General features: G+C 37.8%; 3 protein-coding genes across 3 annotated transcripts; 2 read left to right on the top strand and 1 right to left on the bottom strand.

The window, feature by feature from the left end:
* Positions 1 to 208: 208 nt before the first annotated feature.
* LOC132190100 (serine/threonine-protein kinase/endoribonuclease IRE1b) lies at positions 209 to 5,711 on the top strand. Its single transcript, XM_059604985.2, has 6 exons — positions 209 to 516; positions 652 to 886; positions 1,111 to 2,615; positions 4,137 to 4,309; positions 4,539 to 4,785; positions 5,155 to 5,711. Exons 1-6 carry the CDS (start codon positions 380 to 382, stop codon positions 5,603 to 5,605), a joined length of 2,748 nt encoding a protein of 915 aa, XP_059460968.2. The 5' UTR covers positions 209 to 379; the 3' UTR covers positions 5,606 to 5,711.
* A 1,796-nt stretch (positions 5,712 to 7,507) lies between these two features.
* On the top strand, positions 7,508 to 9,430 carry LOC132189853 (glucan endo-1,3-beta-D-glucosidase). The gene is made up of 3 exons (XM_059604667.2): positions 7,508 to 8,334; positions 8,419 to 9,032; positions 9,217 to 9,430. Exons 1-3 carry the CDS (start codon positions 7,598 to 7,600, stop codon positions 9,246 to 9,248), a joined length of 1,383 nt encoding a protein of 460 aa, XP_059460650.2. The 5' UTR covers positions 7,508 to 7,597; the 3' UTR covers positions 9,249 to 9,430.
* Positions 9,431 to 10,652: 1,222 nt separating this feature from the next.
* GLR3.3 (glutamate receptor 3.3) lies at positions 10,653 to 15,271 on the bottom strand. Its single transcript, XM_059603848.2, is given in 7 exon segments — positions 10,653 to 10,995; positions 10,997 to 11,406; positions 11,843 to 12,246; positions 12,347 to 12,378; positions 12,920 to 13,197; positions 13,289 to 14,628; positions 14,762 to 15,271. Coding segments are annotated over 7 exon segments (2,793 nt in total). The 5' UTR covers positions 15,027 to 15,271; the 3' UTR covers positions 10,653 to 10,931.
* Between the last annotated feature and the right edge of the window lie 234 nt (positions 15,272 to 15,505).

The raw sequence follows: 15,505 nt of genomic DNA, 5'->3' as shown, positions 1-15,505 counted from the left end.
GAATACTAAGTCTAGGAATAAAATTGGTTCTTAAAATAAATTAAAAAAAAAAATAAAAAATTCTCAAAAGAATCCTCCTAGGGCAGTTATGCTTATAAGTTTCTTATAAAGCTAAGTGGCAATCTATTATCAGTGTCAAGTATTAGCAAAAATGTGGACCGGTACTTTACATTCTCAAAATGGAATATTCTTCTAATTTTCCCACGCCTTTCCGTAGCGGATCAAAACCGCGAAAGATAGATTTCCTAATCCTCACCAAAATTTAGAAATCCTAATTGCCCAAATCGCATTATGACATGTCCTGCCATAAGTCTCGGAACTTGAAGCCCTAGATCATTCCGACACTTACCATTTCCTGTCCAAATCGACGATCTCAGGAATGAGACGTGCTTTGATCTTTGCTCTGCTCTTGGCGGTGATATTATCTTCAACAATTAGCTGTCTCTCCAGCTCGGCTATCACCAGCCCATCCCTCAAGGGTTTCAACCTGTTCAACTCTCTCTTGCCTCCCACGCCGTAAGTAGTAATTTTGCTATAAATTTATGCATTACGTTCACTCAGGGACATAAAATTAGGTTTTTATATACACATATATGGTTTAGGGTTTAGTTTTCTAATTGTATTTTTTATGTTTTTGGTCTTTGATTGCAGTAAACGTGAGATAGTAGTAGTGGCTGATTTGGATGGAAAAGTGTATTTAGTGGACACTGGTTCAAGGAAAATTCTGTGGTCATTCGAGTCCGGCAGGCCGATTTACTCTTCGTATCAGGAATTCCGTAGCCGTGACAATGATAAAAGTAATGCCTCTGAATCAGATAATGACGCCTATATTGATTGCGGTGAGGATTTGGCGCTTTATGCTCATAGCAAGAGATTGGGGAAAGTGGTACGTAAACTCGTTTTTGCATATGATTATTTCCTATAATTTTGCAGTAGTGTATGTTCAAACGTTTCAATTGTCAGTGTTAGTATTTGAAAGATGCTATGGAAGAATGGAATGATTGCCCCGCCTAGCGGTGGCTCTTTTCATGTTAAGTGAAAGTATGCTTTTAGTTTTTTTGTTCCAGCATGGTTGAGTTGTTGATGCATAATAATGTCTTTGCATTCCAGAAACTTGAACAGAGTCCTGAAGAATATATCAGAAATGCTCCTTATGTATCAGAGGATGGAGGAATTACATTAGGATCAAAGAAAACGACTGTGTTTCTTGTCGATGCCAAGTCGGGTAAAGTAGTTCATACTTATAAGTTGGATGACTCTCCTTCTAAATCAGGTGTTCAAGGTGCTGAAGAAAGCCCTGTTTTATTGGTTGAAGATGCTGAGGGATTGGTAGATTCTGATGCTTTGAACTTGGAAACAGTTGAGCAGCCACTTTACATTAAGAGGATAGATTATGTACTGCAGCATTATTCCCCAGACAATGGCAAAGTTTTGTGGAATGTGGCATTTGCTAAATTTGATGCTGCTTTTCGGTATAGAAAAATTGAAAGTTCTTTTGGTGGGATTTATCATAAATCAAGCCATGTGCTTGACCAAGAGTACGTGGATGATGTCCACTCGCAATTGTTTTATCAGTCAGGGCCTACTGTCGTCCAAATTCGTGATCATAGGCTGGTAGAATCTCTTTCTTTATTTGATAGACTACTACATGGTCATTCTGGAGGGAGGCCACTCTCTCTGCCTGCTCCTAGTCACAAGTTTTCTTCAGGGGCTGATGACCAATTACTGCTGGCTCCTCCCAACACTGAAGGCAGACAAATGCTTAGTTTGCCCGCCCCCGAGAATGAGACCTCTGGTATCTTGGTTGTGGATGCCAATGAAATGAAAGTTTCAAGCAAATTTGCTGAAATCCTGGCAAAGTTTCATATAAGGTCTCTTATCTCTTTTCTTCTGGCTCTTTTGTCCATTATGGGCTTTGTTTTCTACCGCCATAGAGCATTAGCAGAGCAGCTTAAGCTGAATAAGCATGAAGATGAACTCAAAGTACAAGCTGGGGCTCCCAAAAGGAAGAGAACTCGGAGATTAGGAAACAATAAGAAAAGTGCCAATAATCAGGAAATGCCAAAAGATAATGCACATGAGAATAATGATGGAAAGACTAAAGGGGCTCCAAACATTGAGGGAAGTGAACAGAAACCACTGGTAACATTTACTGATCTTGTAGATACTGATGTAGATGGACGTAGGATTGGTAAGTTAGTCGTTTCTTACAAAGAAATTGCTAAGGGAAGCAATGGTACTATTGTACTTGAGGGAATTTATGATGGTCGTCCAGCAGCTGTTAAACGTCTTGTGCGAGCCCATCATGATGTGGCTTTGAAAGAGATTCAGAATCTTATTGCTTCCGACCATCATCCAAATATTGTTCGTTGGTATGGGGTGGAGTATGACCAAGATTTTGTTTATCTTGCTTTGGAACGTTGTGCTTGTAACTTAAATGACTTGATCTTCATATGCTCTGAAATTTTTCAAAGTCAAATAATTACAAAGGATCAGGATTCTAACTTCTTGAATGAGTATACTGTTCGATTACAGTCAATTAAGGAAATTAACAAGGATGTTGAATTGTGGAAGAAGAATGGACACCCTACTCCCCATTTGCTAAAATTGATGAGGTTAGTTTAATGTCTGCCCATACCTGACCTTTTTTCTCTCAAATTTTTCTATGTTTGTAAAGTGGTTAAATTTTCTGTAGCAATCTTTCAATACACTAGCCATTAAACAAAGGTGGAGGTTTATACTTTACAATGTGAATAAATTTTCATTAAATATGGTACTTCAATTTTTTGCTTGTGTTTCTGCTAGGGTTGTTGTGCAAGGTAGGGTTTCTACCAATATGAAGTTCTAATATAATTTGGTGAAGACTTAGTTTGTATTCATGGTAAAAAAATCAGCCTCAGAAGAAAATGGTGGCACATTGAATTACATTATATTCAATCACAATTTGCTGTCTCCATTAACATTTTGCAATTCGTAAACAATACCTGCATTTGGCCATACTCCAATGTCTAGTTTTCAGTTAGCGGGCCCCTCTTGCTTTCATTCAAAATATTTCTATATGGTTATTTCTATGCTTGAAGTTGCATAATTTTATTATCAATGATGACTTCCAGTATGTTAGGTTGGGCTGTGATTGAAGCAACTTCATGAAAGCAATGTTTCTCTTTTAACATATCTAATAAAATCATTGTAGGGTTGATGAAGTCTTAATGAGAAACAAAGATTAACAAGTCTCTGATGAAAGTTGCTGTGACTGACTTTGTATTACTCTCAAATTTCCCAAAATTGCTTTGCTGTCTATGTAATAGGGTTTTGCTATGACCAGTGGTGGACCCCAAGAGTTTATGCTATTTTTTATTTTTATTTTTATTTTTTTAGGAGGGCGAGAATCAAAATTATGATGATAAGATATTCTTTTATTCTTTTTACTGCTGCTATTTTGCAATATACAGTAGTAAAAAAAATCTATGAAACACAATTCAAGATGCAGATAAAGTATTTCATAACCCATTAGATGTATAATAAAATGTATTTTAAAAGTTGTCAAATATGTGCCAAGATTAGAAAAAGATTGGCTATTTTTAATCAATTATCATGTAGGTATTACTTATAAAAGAAAATTATCATGTAGATAATATGTATGTACAAAATAAGTATCTCTAATAGGTTCTTGGTGATGATAATAATAATATTTAATGACCATTTTCCTCCATTTTTAGAGGATTGGGAGGGACTATATAACTGAATATGATACTGGAATGATGAACTGTAATAGGACTGTTAGAGCGGTTAGTTCTTAAAAGAATATCACCTTTGGTGTCTATTTCCTGAAAAAATATGTGAGACCCACCAGAGACTATAGAGAGAACTTTATAGTAAGGTTTGACATCTTTATTTATTATGTCAGAAATTTACTTTGCTTTAAATTGGAATTTTAATTGAGTGGTTTATGTGGATGATGGTCGTTACTTGTAATTTCTGCTTGCTTCACAAGAGCATTCTCTTTCCAAATATGTTTTTCTCCTTGGACACATAAGATACTTTTATTCATTATAATTATTTCTCCTTTATTAAATCAGAGTTGAATAAATTACATGAGAAACTGCCCAGAATTGACAGAGTACTCATTTGTGCAGAGATGTGGTTTATGGGCTTGCCCATTTGCATGAGCTTGGAATTATACATAGGGACCTAAAGCCTCAAAATGTTTTAATAACAAAAGAGAGATCGGTGTGTGCAAAGCTTTCAGATATGGGTATTAGCAAACGCCTTAGTGGGGACATGTCTTCTCTAACCCAGCATGCTACCGGTAGGTTTAATTGGTCATATTTTTTTTTGAATTTGAAGTATACATATGCATGATATGGTTGTTTAGGACCTTAGGTCTACGATTAGGCAAATGTTGTGAATCAAGAAAATACGAATTTCCTGATGATTTAATCAATTGGCTTTCTTATGGAGTTTTATGCAAGTTCAGCAGTGCAGGCTTAGAATTTTATTGTATTTTCTGTCTGATTTCTCTATTTTGTTAACTGTAGGTTGTGGGAGTTCAGGTTGGCGAGCACCTGAACAACTTCTCCATGGCCGCCAAACACGTGCTGTGGATATTTTCAGTTTAGGCTGTGTTCTGTTTTTCTGTGCCACTGGGGGTAAACACCCTTTTGGTGAGAGTATTGAACGTGATGTTAACATTGTGAACAACCGCAAAGACCTATTCTTGGTAGAGAATATACCAGAAGCTTTAGATCTTTTCTCTCATCTCTTGGATCCCAACCCGGATATGAGGTAAGGCTTTATCTTTGCACTTCTAACTTTGAAAGCTTTAGAGCTTCTTCTCTAGCCATAGATTTGTTTATCAGCAGTCCTCCGTTTAGACACTGCTCTCTCTCTCTCTCTCTCTCACACACACACACACACACACTATCTTGCCAGTAGGAAATATGTTGGTAGTTCAGTGAAGCAATAAGTTTTTGGCATCCTCTGGTTGTATATTTGAAGTGTAGTCCAAGAGGCTGCTTTACTGATTTGCTGTGTGTATTAGTAATACCTATTAACTTGCTTCCAATTGCTAAATGCTACAATATTTGATATCACTGAATTTGAATAGTATCTTTCATTCCTTATACAATGAAATGGCCATGATATATATTGTAGGCCAAAGGCTATGGACGTGTGGCATCACCCCCTGTTCTGGGATTCTGCGACAAGACTGTCATTTCTTCGAGATGTTAGTGATCGGGTTGAATTGGAAGACAGGGAAAGTGAATCTGAGCTCCTAAATGCATTAGAAAGCACTGCGGCAGTGGCCCTGAATGGGAAATGGGATGAAAAGTTGGAAACTGCATTTATCAATAACATTGGCCGCTACAGGCGATATAAGTTTGACTGCATCCGCGACTTACTGCGGGTCATACGAAACAAATTAAACCATTACAGGGAGCTGCCTCAAGACATTCAGGAAATATTGGGGCCAATTCCTGAGGGATTTGATGAATATTTTTCAAGTCGATTTCCAAGACTCTTAATTGAGGTTTATAATATAATATATATGTACTGTAAAGAGGAGGAAGTTTTTCGTAAATATATAAACAGCAATTTAATTTAACTAACCCCCTGCTCCACTGTTGTTCCTTCCCAACTGTTGTATACTTGAAATGTAAACTTTCTACAATTGTGCGAATAAAAATTTATATCATAAAAAGTTATATATATATATATATATATTATTGGACTTATCTATCTAAACAGATGATTGGACTGCTTGAGATGTTCTTGGACAAATGGGCCTTATCTATCTAAACAGATGATCGGACTGCTTGAGATGTTCTTGGACAAATGGGCCTTATCTATCTAAACAGATGATCGGACTGCTTGAGATGTTCTTGGACAAATGGGCCTTTTAAGAGCTAGGAATTCAAATAGCAAAATTGTTGAGAATTTTTATCAGTAGCTAAATCTATTTGTTTAGGGCACAACCTCTCAATCTGGAGGAAGTGGATATACTTTTGAATCGAAATGCCAAAATGCTTCCTGGCTGTGCCATGTGAACTCTTTAAATTTCAAAACATACTTTTCTGAGTAGGACCCAAAACCTGTATCAAGCTCAAATTTCCTTCAAACTTTCAAACCTAGTAGACTTTTGTTCCAGATGTCCAATAATTATGTCTGCATTCTGAACGTGGTGGCATCTGTTAGAAAAGAAACATGTCTCCAGAGTTATTTTACCACTAATAATCAATACAGTGCAAACTTCTGTGTCACTTTATGGCACACTGGCATGCAATCAGATTTTTCTTTAACTTCATTCTCACTGTGGTCAGATTAGAAAATTTTATTTTTTTTAAAAAAGTGTTTCTAATGTATTAAAAGACACATGATAATTTTATACACTACAGTTGAAAAAAAAAAAAAAAAACCCACTTTAAAGAAAATAGCATTTCTATAATAATAATAATAAAAAAGAAAAAAAGAAAAAGAAAAAAGGACGGTCCATCCACACAAGTCTTGTATGAGAAACAGTCAAACTCATGCATTTGGGGAGCTGTGTGAAGAAAAAAAAAGAAAAAAAGATTCCTGACCATTGTACTGGCCTCTTTTGACTGTTTCTGTTAATAATGCCGCGTTTTTTTGTTTTTTTTTTTTTTCATTTTTCATTTTTGTTTATATATATATATTGGATAAGATCGTTGTTTATCAAAGATAATTTGGATTAACTTAATTGACTCTAAACACCAACCCCAGAACACAATGCACAAAGCCCATGTAAAACTATAAAAGATTCCTCATATTTTATAAATCAAGTTCTGAACTCCACACTGTTGGATTGAGTAGTGATTGGGGTTTCTCACAAAGTTCCAAAAAAATAACAAAGATTCAAACGCAAGTTTCAATGCACTTAAGGTTTGATTCATAATCCTACAAACTTCTTTCTTTTTTTTCACCTAATTATTGGATAAAGTTTTCTTTCCATCTTGGCTAAAAAAAATTTCTTTTAAGCCTGTTTATTAAATTATCATATTAATTTAATTGACCAAATTTGATAATAAAAAAAATTAAGATTAAGAAACTCTAAACCGGAACACTAATTATACTTGGGAGAACTTTCTTTTTTTTTTTTTTTTTTTTTTTTTATACTTGGGAGAACTAAACGCCGGACAATGTTTGTTTGAGACGCGTATTATTTGCTGTCGTCTTTCTTTTTGTGGCCCACATACCAAGGCAATCATCAGGCGTAGCACTCACATAGTCGCATGGCCGATGGCCCACTACTTGCCTTTTGATCTGGATTTTGAATCAGACGGACCCGAAAACTGTTGCTCCTTGACTTTTCCCTCAGCCTCAAACTACCGTATCATTTGCACTTAGATTTATGAACCATGATTCATTGTAATTAGTTTTTTCAAATTACTATTTTGTAATTAGTTTTTCTTCCATAAAATCATGGCAAGATATATATATATATATATATATATATATATATATATATATAACATGTAATTCCCAAAAAACCACTTGCATTAATCTTCATCTCAAATATTGGTACATATATCCCCACCTTTTCTAATAATCTCCAGTACCATCGTTTCAAACTACAGCCATGGCTAAAACCCACCTCCTTCCTCTCCTCCTCCTCCTTCTGCTCAAGCCATTGCCAAATGTTTATGGCGTTGGCATAAACTATGGCACCCTCGGCAACAACCTTCCATCACCCAAGAAAGTAGCCCAGCTCCTCCAGTCCACTCTCATCGACAAGGTCAAGATCTACGACTCCAACCCAGACATCCTCCAAGCCTTTTCCAACACCGGGATCGACCTCATCGTCGCCGTCGAGAACTCCCACGTAGCCAACGTCAGCTCCGACGTGTCCGCTGCCGACTCGTGGCTCGCCTCCCGCGTCGTCCCCTTCATTCCCGCCACTTCCGTCGTAGCCATTTGCATAGGGAACGAGTACTTGACCACAGACGATGACAAGCTCGAGCCTAACGCGTTGGTTCAAGCCATGCAGAACATGCACTCAGCGCTTGTATCCCGTGGGCTCGACCGTAAGATGAAGGTCACGACGCCGCATAGCATGGCTGTTCTTGCTTCTTCGTTTCCTCCCTCTGCTTCAACTTTCGCCTTGAACCTTATGCCGACGATGACAGCCATTGCCGGCTTCCTAGCTGACACCGGAGCACCGTTTATGGTCAATGCCTATCCATATTTTGCGTACCGAGCCAACCCCAGCACAGTCAGTTTGGAGTATGCATTGCTAGGAAATGACACCCACGGCGTCCATGACCCAAAAGGGTATTCGTATACCAACATGTTGGATGCACAAATTGACGCTATCAGGTTGTTAAATTTAATAATTTAATTTATATTTTAAAATTTATTTAAATCGATGAATTTCATCATTTAATTTATGTTTTAACACAGGTCGGCGATCAATGCTCTGGGGTTTGGAAACCGGAGGATCGAGATAACAGTATCGGAGTCGGGGTGGCCATCGAAGGGGGGCTCCGGTGATACAGCGGCTACTCCACAAAACGCAAAGACTTACAACTCTAGGTTGATTGAACGTGCGCAGTCGTATAAAGGGACACCCATGAAGCCGAAAGATAAGGTTGAGATATTTGTGTTTGCTCTGTTCAATGAAAACAAAAAAGAAGGGGATGCGAGCGAGAGAAATTTTGGGATTTTCAATGGGGATGGGTCTAAGGTGTATGATGTGGATTTGAGCTGCCAGTTTTGCAGCAATGGAGGGACAGTTGGGTTTAGTGAGAAAGTCTCCGGAGGATATAGGGGTCCGTCGGTCTGGTGCGTGGCCAAGCCGCATGCCGATGAGAAGGTGCTTCAAGCTGTGTTGGATTTCTGCTGTGGACCTGGTGGAGTGGACTGCAGGGAGGTTTATGAGAGTGGGGATTGTTTCCAGCCTGACAAGCTTATTGCACATGCATCATATGCCATGAATGCTTATTATCAGATGCATGGGAGGAACTATTGGAACTGTGATTTCAAGGGCACTGGCCTTGTTACCTTCGGTGATCCAAGTAAGAATACAGACCACATTTTCTCCCACTTACATTTTGTTTTTTCTTTCATGTTATTCTTAATTAATTACTCTCGAATTCCCCCAAGTTTTGACCTCCAAAATACCCTTTTTACTATAAAATCTATACAAACTGACACATATGCTTACTGTTTTTTCGGTTTGTTTTATTACTGATTGATTAGGTTATGGAAGATGCCGGTATCCTCAACAGTGATGCATGACTAAAAGAATGACGACAGAGGTCTCAATGTGGTTGACAGCTCTTGTATTGTTTGTTGCTACTATAAGTAAATGTGAAATATGTTCAGTACTGAGGAACAATGATTTGATTTGATTTGGTCACCACCGAACTTCAAAAGATGGGATGCTATTGTGAGGGGTTTTGAATATTTTGTAGGTTTGTCTGAAAAAGGGTAGGGGATAAGAAAAGGTATTTTCATTGGGAGAAGATAAAGATCGATGCACATGGTTAAAGTTGAGCATAAAAAACCTCTCCACAATCAAAGGCTTTTTTGTTTGAAAAGTTATCCCTCTTTAAGGGATGGAATTGGGGTGTTGTGTTTCAAGTATTTTTCATATATAATTGCAATATGTGCCATCCGCAATTTTAAGTGAGGGGACATTTGAGCATACTGGTGTTCGGACAGTCTGAGCATGGTGAGGCTCGGGTGCTTGAACTACAACGTTTAATTTTATACGGTACCAATGACAATACCAAGACGTTTTTTGAAAGAGAAAAAGATTGAACACCATCATAATTCAACGCAGATTCGACACCATGATCAAATGCGCCATGAAAATTTACAGAGAGAAGAGACATACCCTGTAGCAAGCAAGCTCTGGCATTTCTACATTCTAACTGAATTTAATACATTTTCTACATGAGTCTTCTAGTATTATTAATTCAACAATTCAAACTTCAGTTGTGAGCAGGAATATTTTCAATTTTGTGGAAAGTAAAATTGATGCCAAATCCAATAGTTAGGACCATCCAAACACAACACCTCAAAGGAAAGGCATAAATAAAGGACTAGAAATTAAAGAGGAATGTACAATGTCCTATGGCATTTGAATATCTATTGCAACATAGGCCGTGGGTGTGTGTGCATATGTAAAATGTCTCTGACTGTACATATCCACTTATCTATGGGTCGCAAAATTAATACACACAAAACTTACAACTCTTCTCAAAATCAAGAACACAATCAAGGATTTAAGGCAAAATAGAAGAAAACTCAATCTTTTAAGTGTCTTTTAAAAAAATAATAATAATATGTGGCCTAAGCTGTCGTAAGTGGGTTTTATATAGAAAAACAAGTCCAAACCTAAAAAAGCAAAATAAAACGAAACGGCCGAGTTGTGTTCAAACAGATAGAAGATAAAAGTCACGTTTGAATAGAACCTCGCGATGAAGTCTCACGGTTACACGAGCTTCAACCGAACGTGTCAGGTTGTTGAAAATTGTAGCACTCAGTCGGACGGACGTCGATCGTCACTTGACCGAGCATCTCGGTAAGTCCCTACAGTTGAACGGGGTCAACAGGCCATTGACCATGCAACACATATACAACACACAGTCGGGAGCACGATATAATGTAGATAGATCTAGGACCAAAAATGAAAAAGTAATATGAAGCATATTTCAACGTCAGCTTCACATTTGGCATTGAAATCCATTGACATGTATAAAACAGGATCTTGGAATACAAAATGCTTCCAGCACATATTCCTACAAAATAAAGTCTTTTTCTTTTCTTTTTTAAAGACAAAATAACCGATACAAGCGCATATAAACAGTTATAATCTAAATTACTTTTTTTTTTTTTTTTTTGATAGGTAGTTATAATCTAAATTACTGACATGTAAAGTTACTATTAAGGATGATAAAACAGATGAGTTAACTGCCTGAGTTGATGTTGATGCCAGCAGTCACTTTAATTTGTTTATCTCCTGGGATTACTCTCCAACTCCTTATCAGTGTCGGATAATGATCTTTCCACTTTCCTTCTTTTATTTCCACTATTTGAGTGGTCTGACTTCTCGTCCATCAATGATATCAATCTCCGAACACGCCCAGAAATTGAGTGACGTGAAACAGGTGAAACAGATTCTGAAGGGGCAGTACGGCATAACTTCGGCATAATCTGCACGAAATATATGAAGAGTGCAATGAAGCAAGCTATCCCACAAATAAGGAAGAGGCCCCAGAAGCTTTTAAGCTGAAGCTGATCCGACTCAATTTCAGTAGTCTCTAAACTGCAAGCACTTCGCATCAGCCACTTATCACGGATCCGCTGGAGATCACCATTCTCAGACAGTTGTAGAATCGCAGTTGACATGTCAACTGCTAAGGGAGAGTCCCGTGGAAATGCCTATCATGTGAAGGACAATAAAAGGGGTTAAAAAAAAGAAGAATAAAATGTCAAACTTATTTGTCATTTACAATAGGCTAAAGTCTACAAAGAGATTTACTAAAGTACATCCATCTTTAATCAAGTAAATAATACATATCAGCAACCATATGCCCTTTCTAATTCTTTCAACAGATGTCTTACTACTTAATTGAAATATGCTCTAAGAGTAATGTTATAAACCACATTTTTATCCCACATTTTTGTTTAATAAGAACTGATTGGTTGGGACTACAGATAGTTGTGGGATAAAAATTTAATTTCTAACATTATTCTTATCTAATGATTGTTTGGGGCTGTCACATCAGCATTGTGGGATAAATGTAAAATAAATATTTAATTTATAACATTAATCTATAAAACTCATTAAGAAAGCTCCTGGAAAGCAAATACTCACAAAACCCCATCCGCTTTTGGTGAACTCTTGACCTACAACCCTGAATTTGCACTGACTTGAGAGGAAAAGTTCTACATATGGGCGTTCGTCAACAATCGCAGCAACACCGCCTTTTTTAGGACCAAGCAGAAGGGCTGAAGCATATGCTTCAGGTGATCCAAGGGGAACGAGCCTAGAATTGGAAATGCCAAGTTCCTCTAAATAGTGTTCAGCAAAAGAACCCACTTGGAACCCAATTGGCTCATCGCTACTCTTTAAGCTGTCAATCCCTTTGATAGGGGAGGACAGCTGCTGCACTGTGAGGATTGATGTCAGACTTGCAGTGTAGCTTGAGTTAATTATCAAAACTACAAAGAGCCATATAAGTAGCACCATACGACCAAGGGTGCTCACAGTATTCTCTTCTGCACAAGGAATAGAGAAAGCAACTCAATAAAATTAAAAACACTGCATTATGCCCTGCTATTAGCACAGTGTTTACAAAAGGACCCGACTTCTACTTACTATGGGCGAAAAACAGAGTTGAGAGGCTAAACCTGCAAGTTTAACAAACAGAAGATGCATCAGAAACAAATAACTTAGAATGCTAGCAAGATGTTCTATTGGTTTAGAAGTTGACTAATATAAATACTCTATTAAATTATGTAACAAGACTTAGTGGCCCCTTAATATACCTCAACTGGTATTAACAAAAATATGATTAGCAATTTAACCGTACAGAAGGAGGCAGGATCAAGAAAAGAAAAACCAGTAAACCCTACCTCCCAACCCCCAAAACACCAAATTTCATAATATTTTCCAAGCCAGACCTTGAAATGTTTTTAATTTAATGAGCATTTTGGCACGACTGACGTCTCTGCTTCTTATCTAGCAGCTATATGTCAAGTAGACTACTTAGTGCATGTAGAATCCTTAGTGCATAGGGCAATGATCAAAATGTTCTGCCACTAACAATCCCCTGCTATACCGCTATCAAGAGCTGTATTATCCTAATTAATTATAGTCTTTTATGTGCATATACATGTACATCACATACATAACATATTCTTGAAGTGAGTGCATCACTGAATAACTCACCATAGAATGGTTATAAATTGTTTCTTAGGAGGGCCCCTGAATTCATCATTTATTCTATGCTCCAGAATCCACACGACTATTCCAATAAGAAGAAAGAAAGAAGCAGTGACAATCCACATATATTTATTAAATGGCCGCAGGAAAGCCCAAGCACCAGAATTCAGTTTCTTAAATGGGGCCACAACAACAAGTCCAGATGAAGCAAATGGCTGGGTAAAATCCACAATTTTTGTCCGATTTGTGACAATTGCAATGTCACCAACAGCAGCATCAAACTTCTGTAACAAGGAAATGGGAGATTTAGCACATGTAAAAGCATTAACTTTATAATTTAAAATCTGAAAACCAAATTTATAATGTAGTACTCACACCCACTGTGATCGAAGTTACAAGCTCCGTGTAGCTTGGGTTTTCATGACCATCACCAAAGGAAACAAATCGGTATGGAACAGCATAAGGTAACAAGCTTACAGCTGCTGTAAATACATCAATGCAGAAACCCTTGAAAGTATCAGTCCCTCGCACTTGCGATACAAATTCCCGGAAACTAGCTCGATTAGGTACGCCAATTTTTAACTCTTTCCCATTGTTTGGGAAAACCCATCCACGGGGCTTTAATGATGTCTCTCCTGGCCAGATAACACTGTACAGTTGCTGGTTCACACTTGAACGATTAGGTGGCTTCACATAGAGCATCTCAGGAGGCACAACTGATAAACCAGAATAGTTTGACCAGTAACCAATCCGTCGAAAACCAGTTCCAATCACGTTAATAATATCATATGCAGGGAGAATAAGAGACCTATCTGAGTTAAATTTAATAGGACCTGTCAAGCCAACAAGGTTACTCTTCAAGATGTTCTGCAACAGGAGCATTCCATCATCAAAAACGCTCATTGCTTCAAGGTGGAGATCACCTCCTACAGAATGCAACCTAGAATCATTAGAAAATGAAATAACTCCCCCTTGGTTAAAAAATGCATCAATAGCATGAGCAACCAGCCAAACAGAATCATAAGCATAAAGCCCATACGAATGCAACCCCCGAGAACCACCGGTTATCTTTTTCCACCTAGAGAAAAAGTCTCTTTTTCGATCTGAATCTGGTGTATGTTGGCGCAAAACAAGAACTCCTTGCATTGAATCCATGGTCGCTGAAGGAAGAGGAGGAGAAGAATCTAAAACAGATGAAAGCCAATCAGTAGCTATCCACACATAACCATTGCCCATCATTCCAAGATACTGGGCCACCGACAAAACCATGAGTCCAGAATCAGGATATACATGCAGAACAATAATCCGAGATTCCATTAATGCAACCTTAACCATCAGATCCATAATTTCACTCCGATTAACTCCAGACCCGGGGCTAATTCCCTCCTTGTAGGAGATTCTACAGCGCCTCTCTGCTAGTTTATCATCTAATGCTGACACACCATTCCGTCCATTGTCATCGTCAATGAAAATTGCAATTACCTCCTTCCAACCATAATAATCAACAACCTCAGCCACAGCCGTCATTTGGTACAAATCACTCTGAGTTGTTCTAACAAAAAAAGGGAACTGAATGGAAGAAAGAGATGGGTCTGTAGCCGCAAATGATAATAGAGGAACTTGGAGTTCAGTCACAACATGGGATATAATATGGGCAACTACAGAAGATTGCGGGCCTATGATAGCGACTATATCAGTCTCCATAAAATGCAAAGCTGTAATACAACATAATAATCAGTATATCCGATTAGGATTGTTGGATTCTGTTAAGAACAGAATTCTTTCCCAATGATAAAGATACACAAATCCAGCAAGCAACTTACAGTAAATTGAGGGAAAATAAAGTACCTTCAACCATGCCAAAAAAACCACTGCAATTGGAATCTTGCATTTGTACAACAAGTTTTGTTCCATGGAGAATGCTGGAATTGGAGTTGACATCTTTCACAGCTTCCTCGATGGCAATCTTGGCAACTCTTCCAATGGTAGAGTCAAACGAAAAAATAGCTCCAACATTCACAACAGCAGGTCTTGAAGAAACATTCTGGCTAAACCCATATGGGAACACGCCGAAATGGAGAAGCAGTAACACCATAAACCAAATAAGATTCATTTTGAACAAGTGGAACAGTTATCTTCACCTGCCCCAAGATTAATCTGACACAGGGTTTCCGCGATAGAATTTGTGCAGAATTGAGAACAAAGAATTACCCATCAGAGCTCAGAATAAAGAACCTCCATCTGGAACAAAAAAATATAATTGTGCAAAAACCATATTAGAGACCCGGATAACAAAAGCCTAAGTCCTGATAGAACATGGTAAAACAAACAGAACTTAGTTTACTAGTTCAACACTGATGCTTGACTGGTTTCAAGAGACAGTAAAGGGAAAGAAGCTCAATTTTTTGTTTTCCTCAAATAAAATATTTTTCCTAATTTGGGACCCAAAAACACCACAACTCAACCAGGCGCCGTACTGATAATTGGGTTGGTGGCGTAGGTTTTTTTGAGCTTCCGTCTGAAAACCATATGCTTCAGAATTTCTCATTTCTTTTCTTCAGTTTTATCATCAACCATTATTACAATAAGAAA

The sequence above is a fragment of the Corylus avellana genome, chromosome 9 (genome assembly GCF_965113065.1).
Source record: "Corylus avellana chromosome 9, dhCorAvel1.hap1.2, whole genome shotgun sequence".
NCBI lineage: Eukaryota > Viridiplantae > Streptophyta > Magnoliopsida > Fagales > Betulaceae > Corylus > Corylus avellana.
This window is presented reverse-complemented; position numbering and strand designations above follow the sequence as displayed.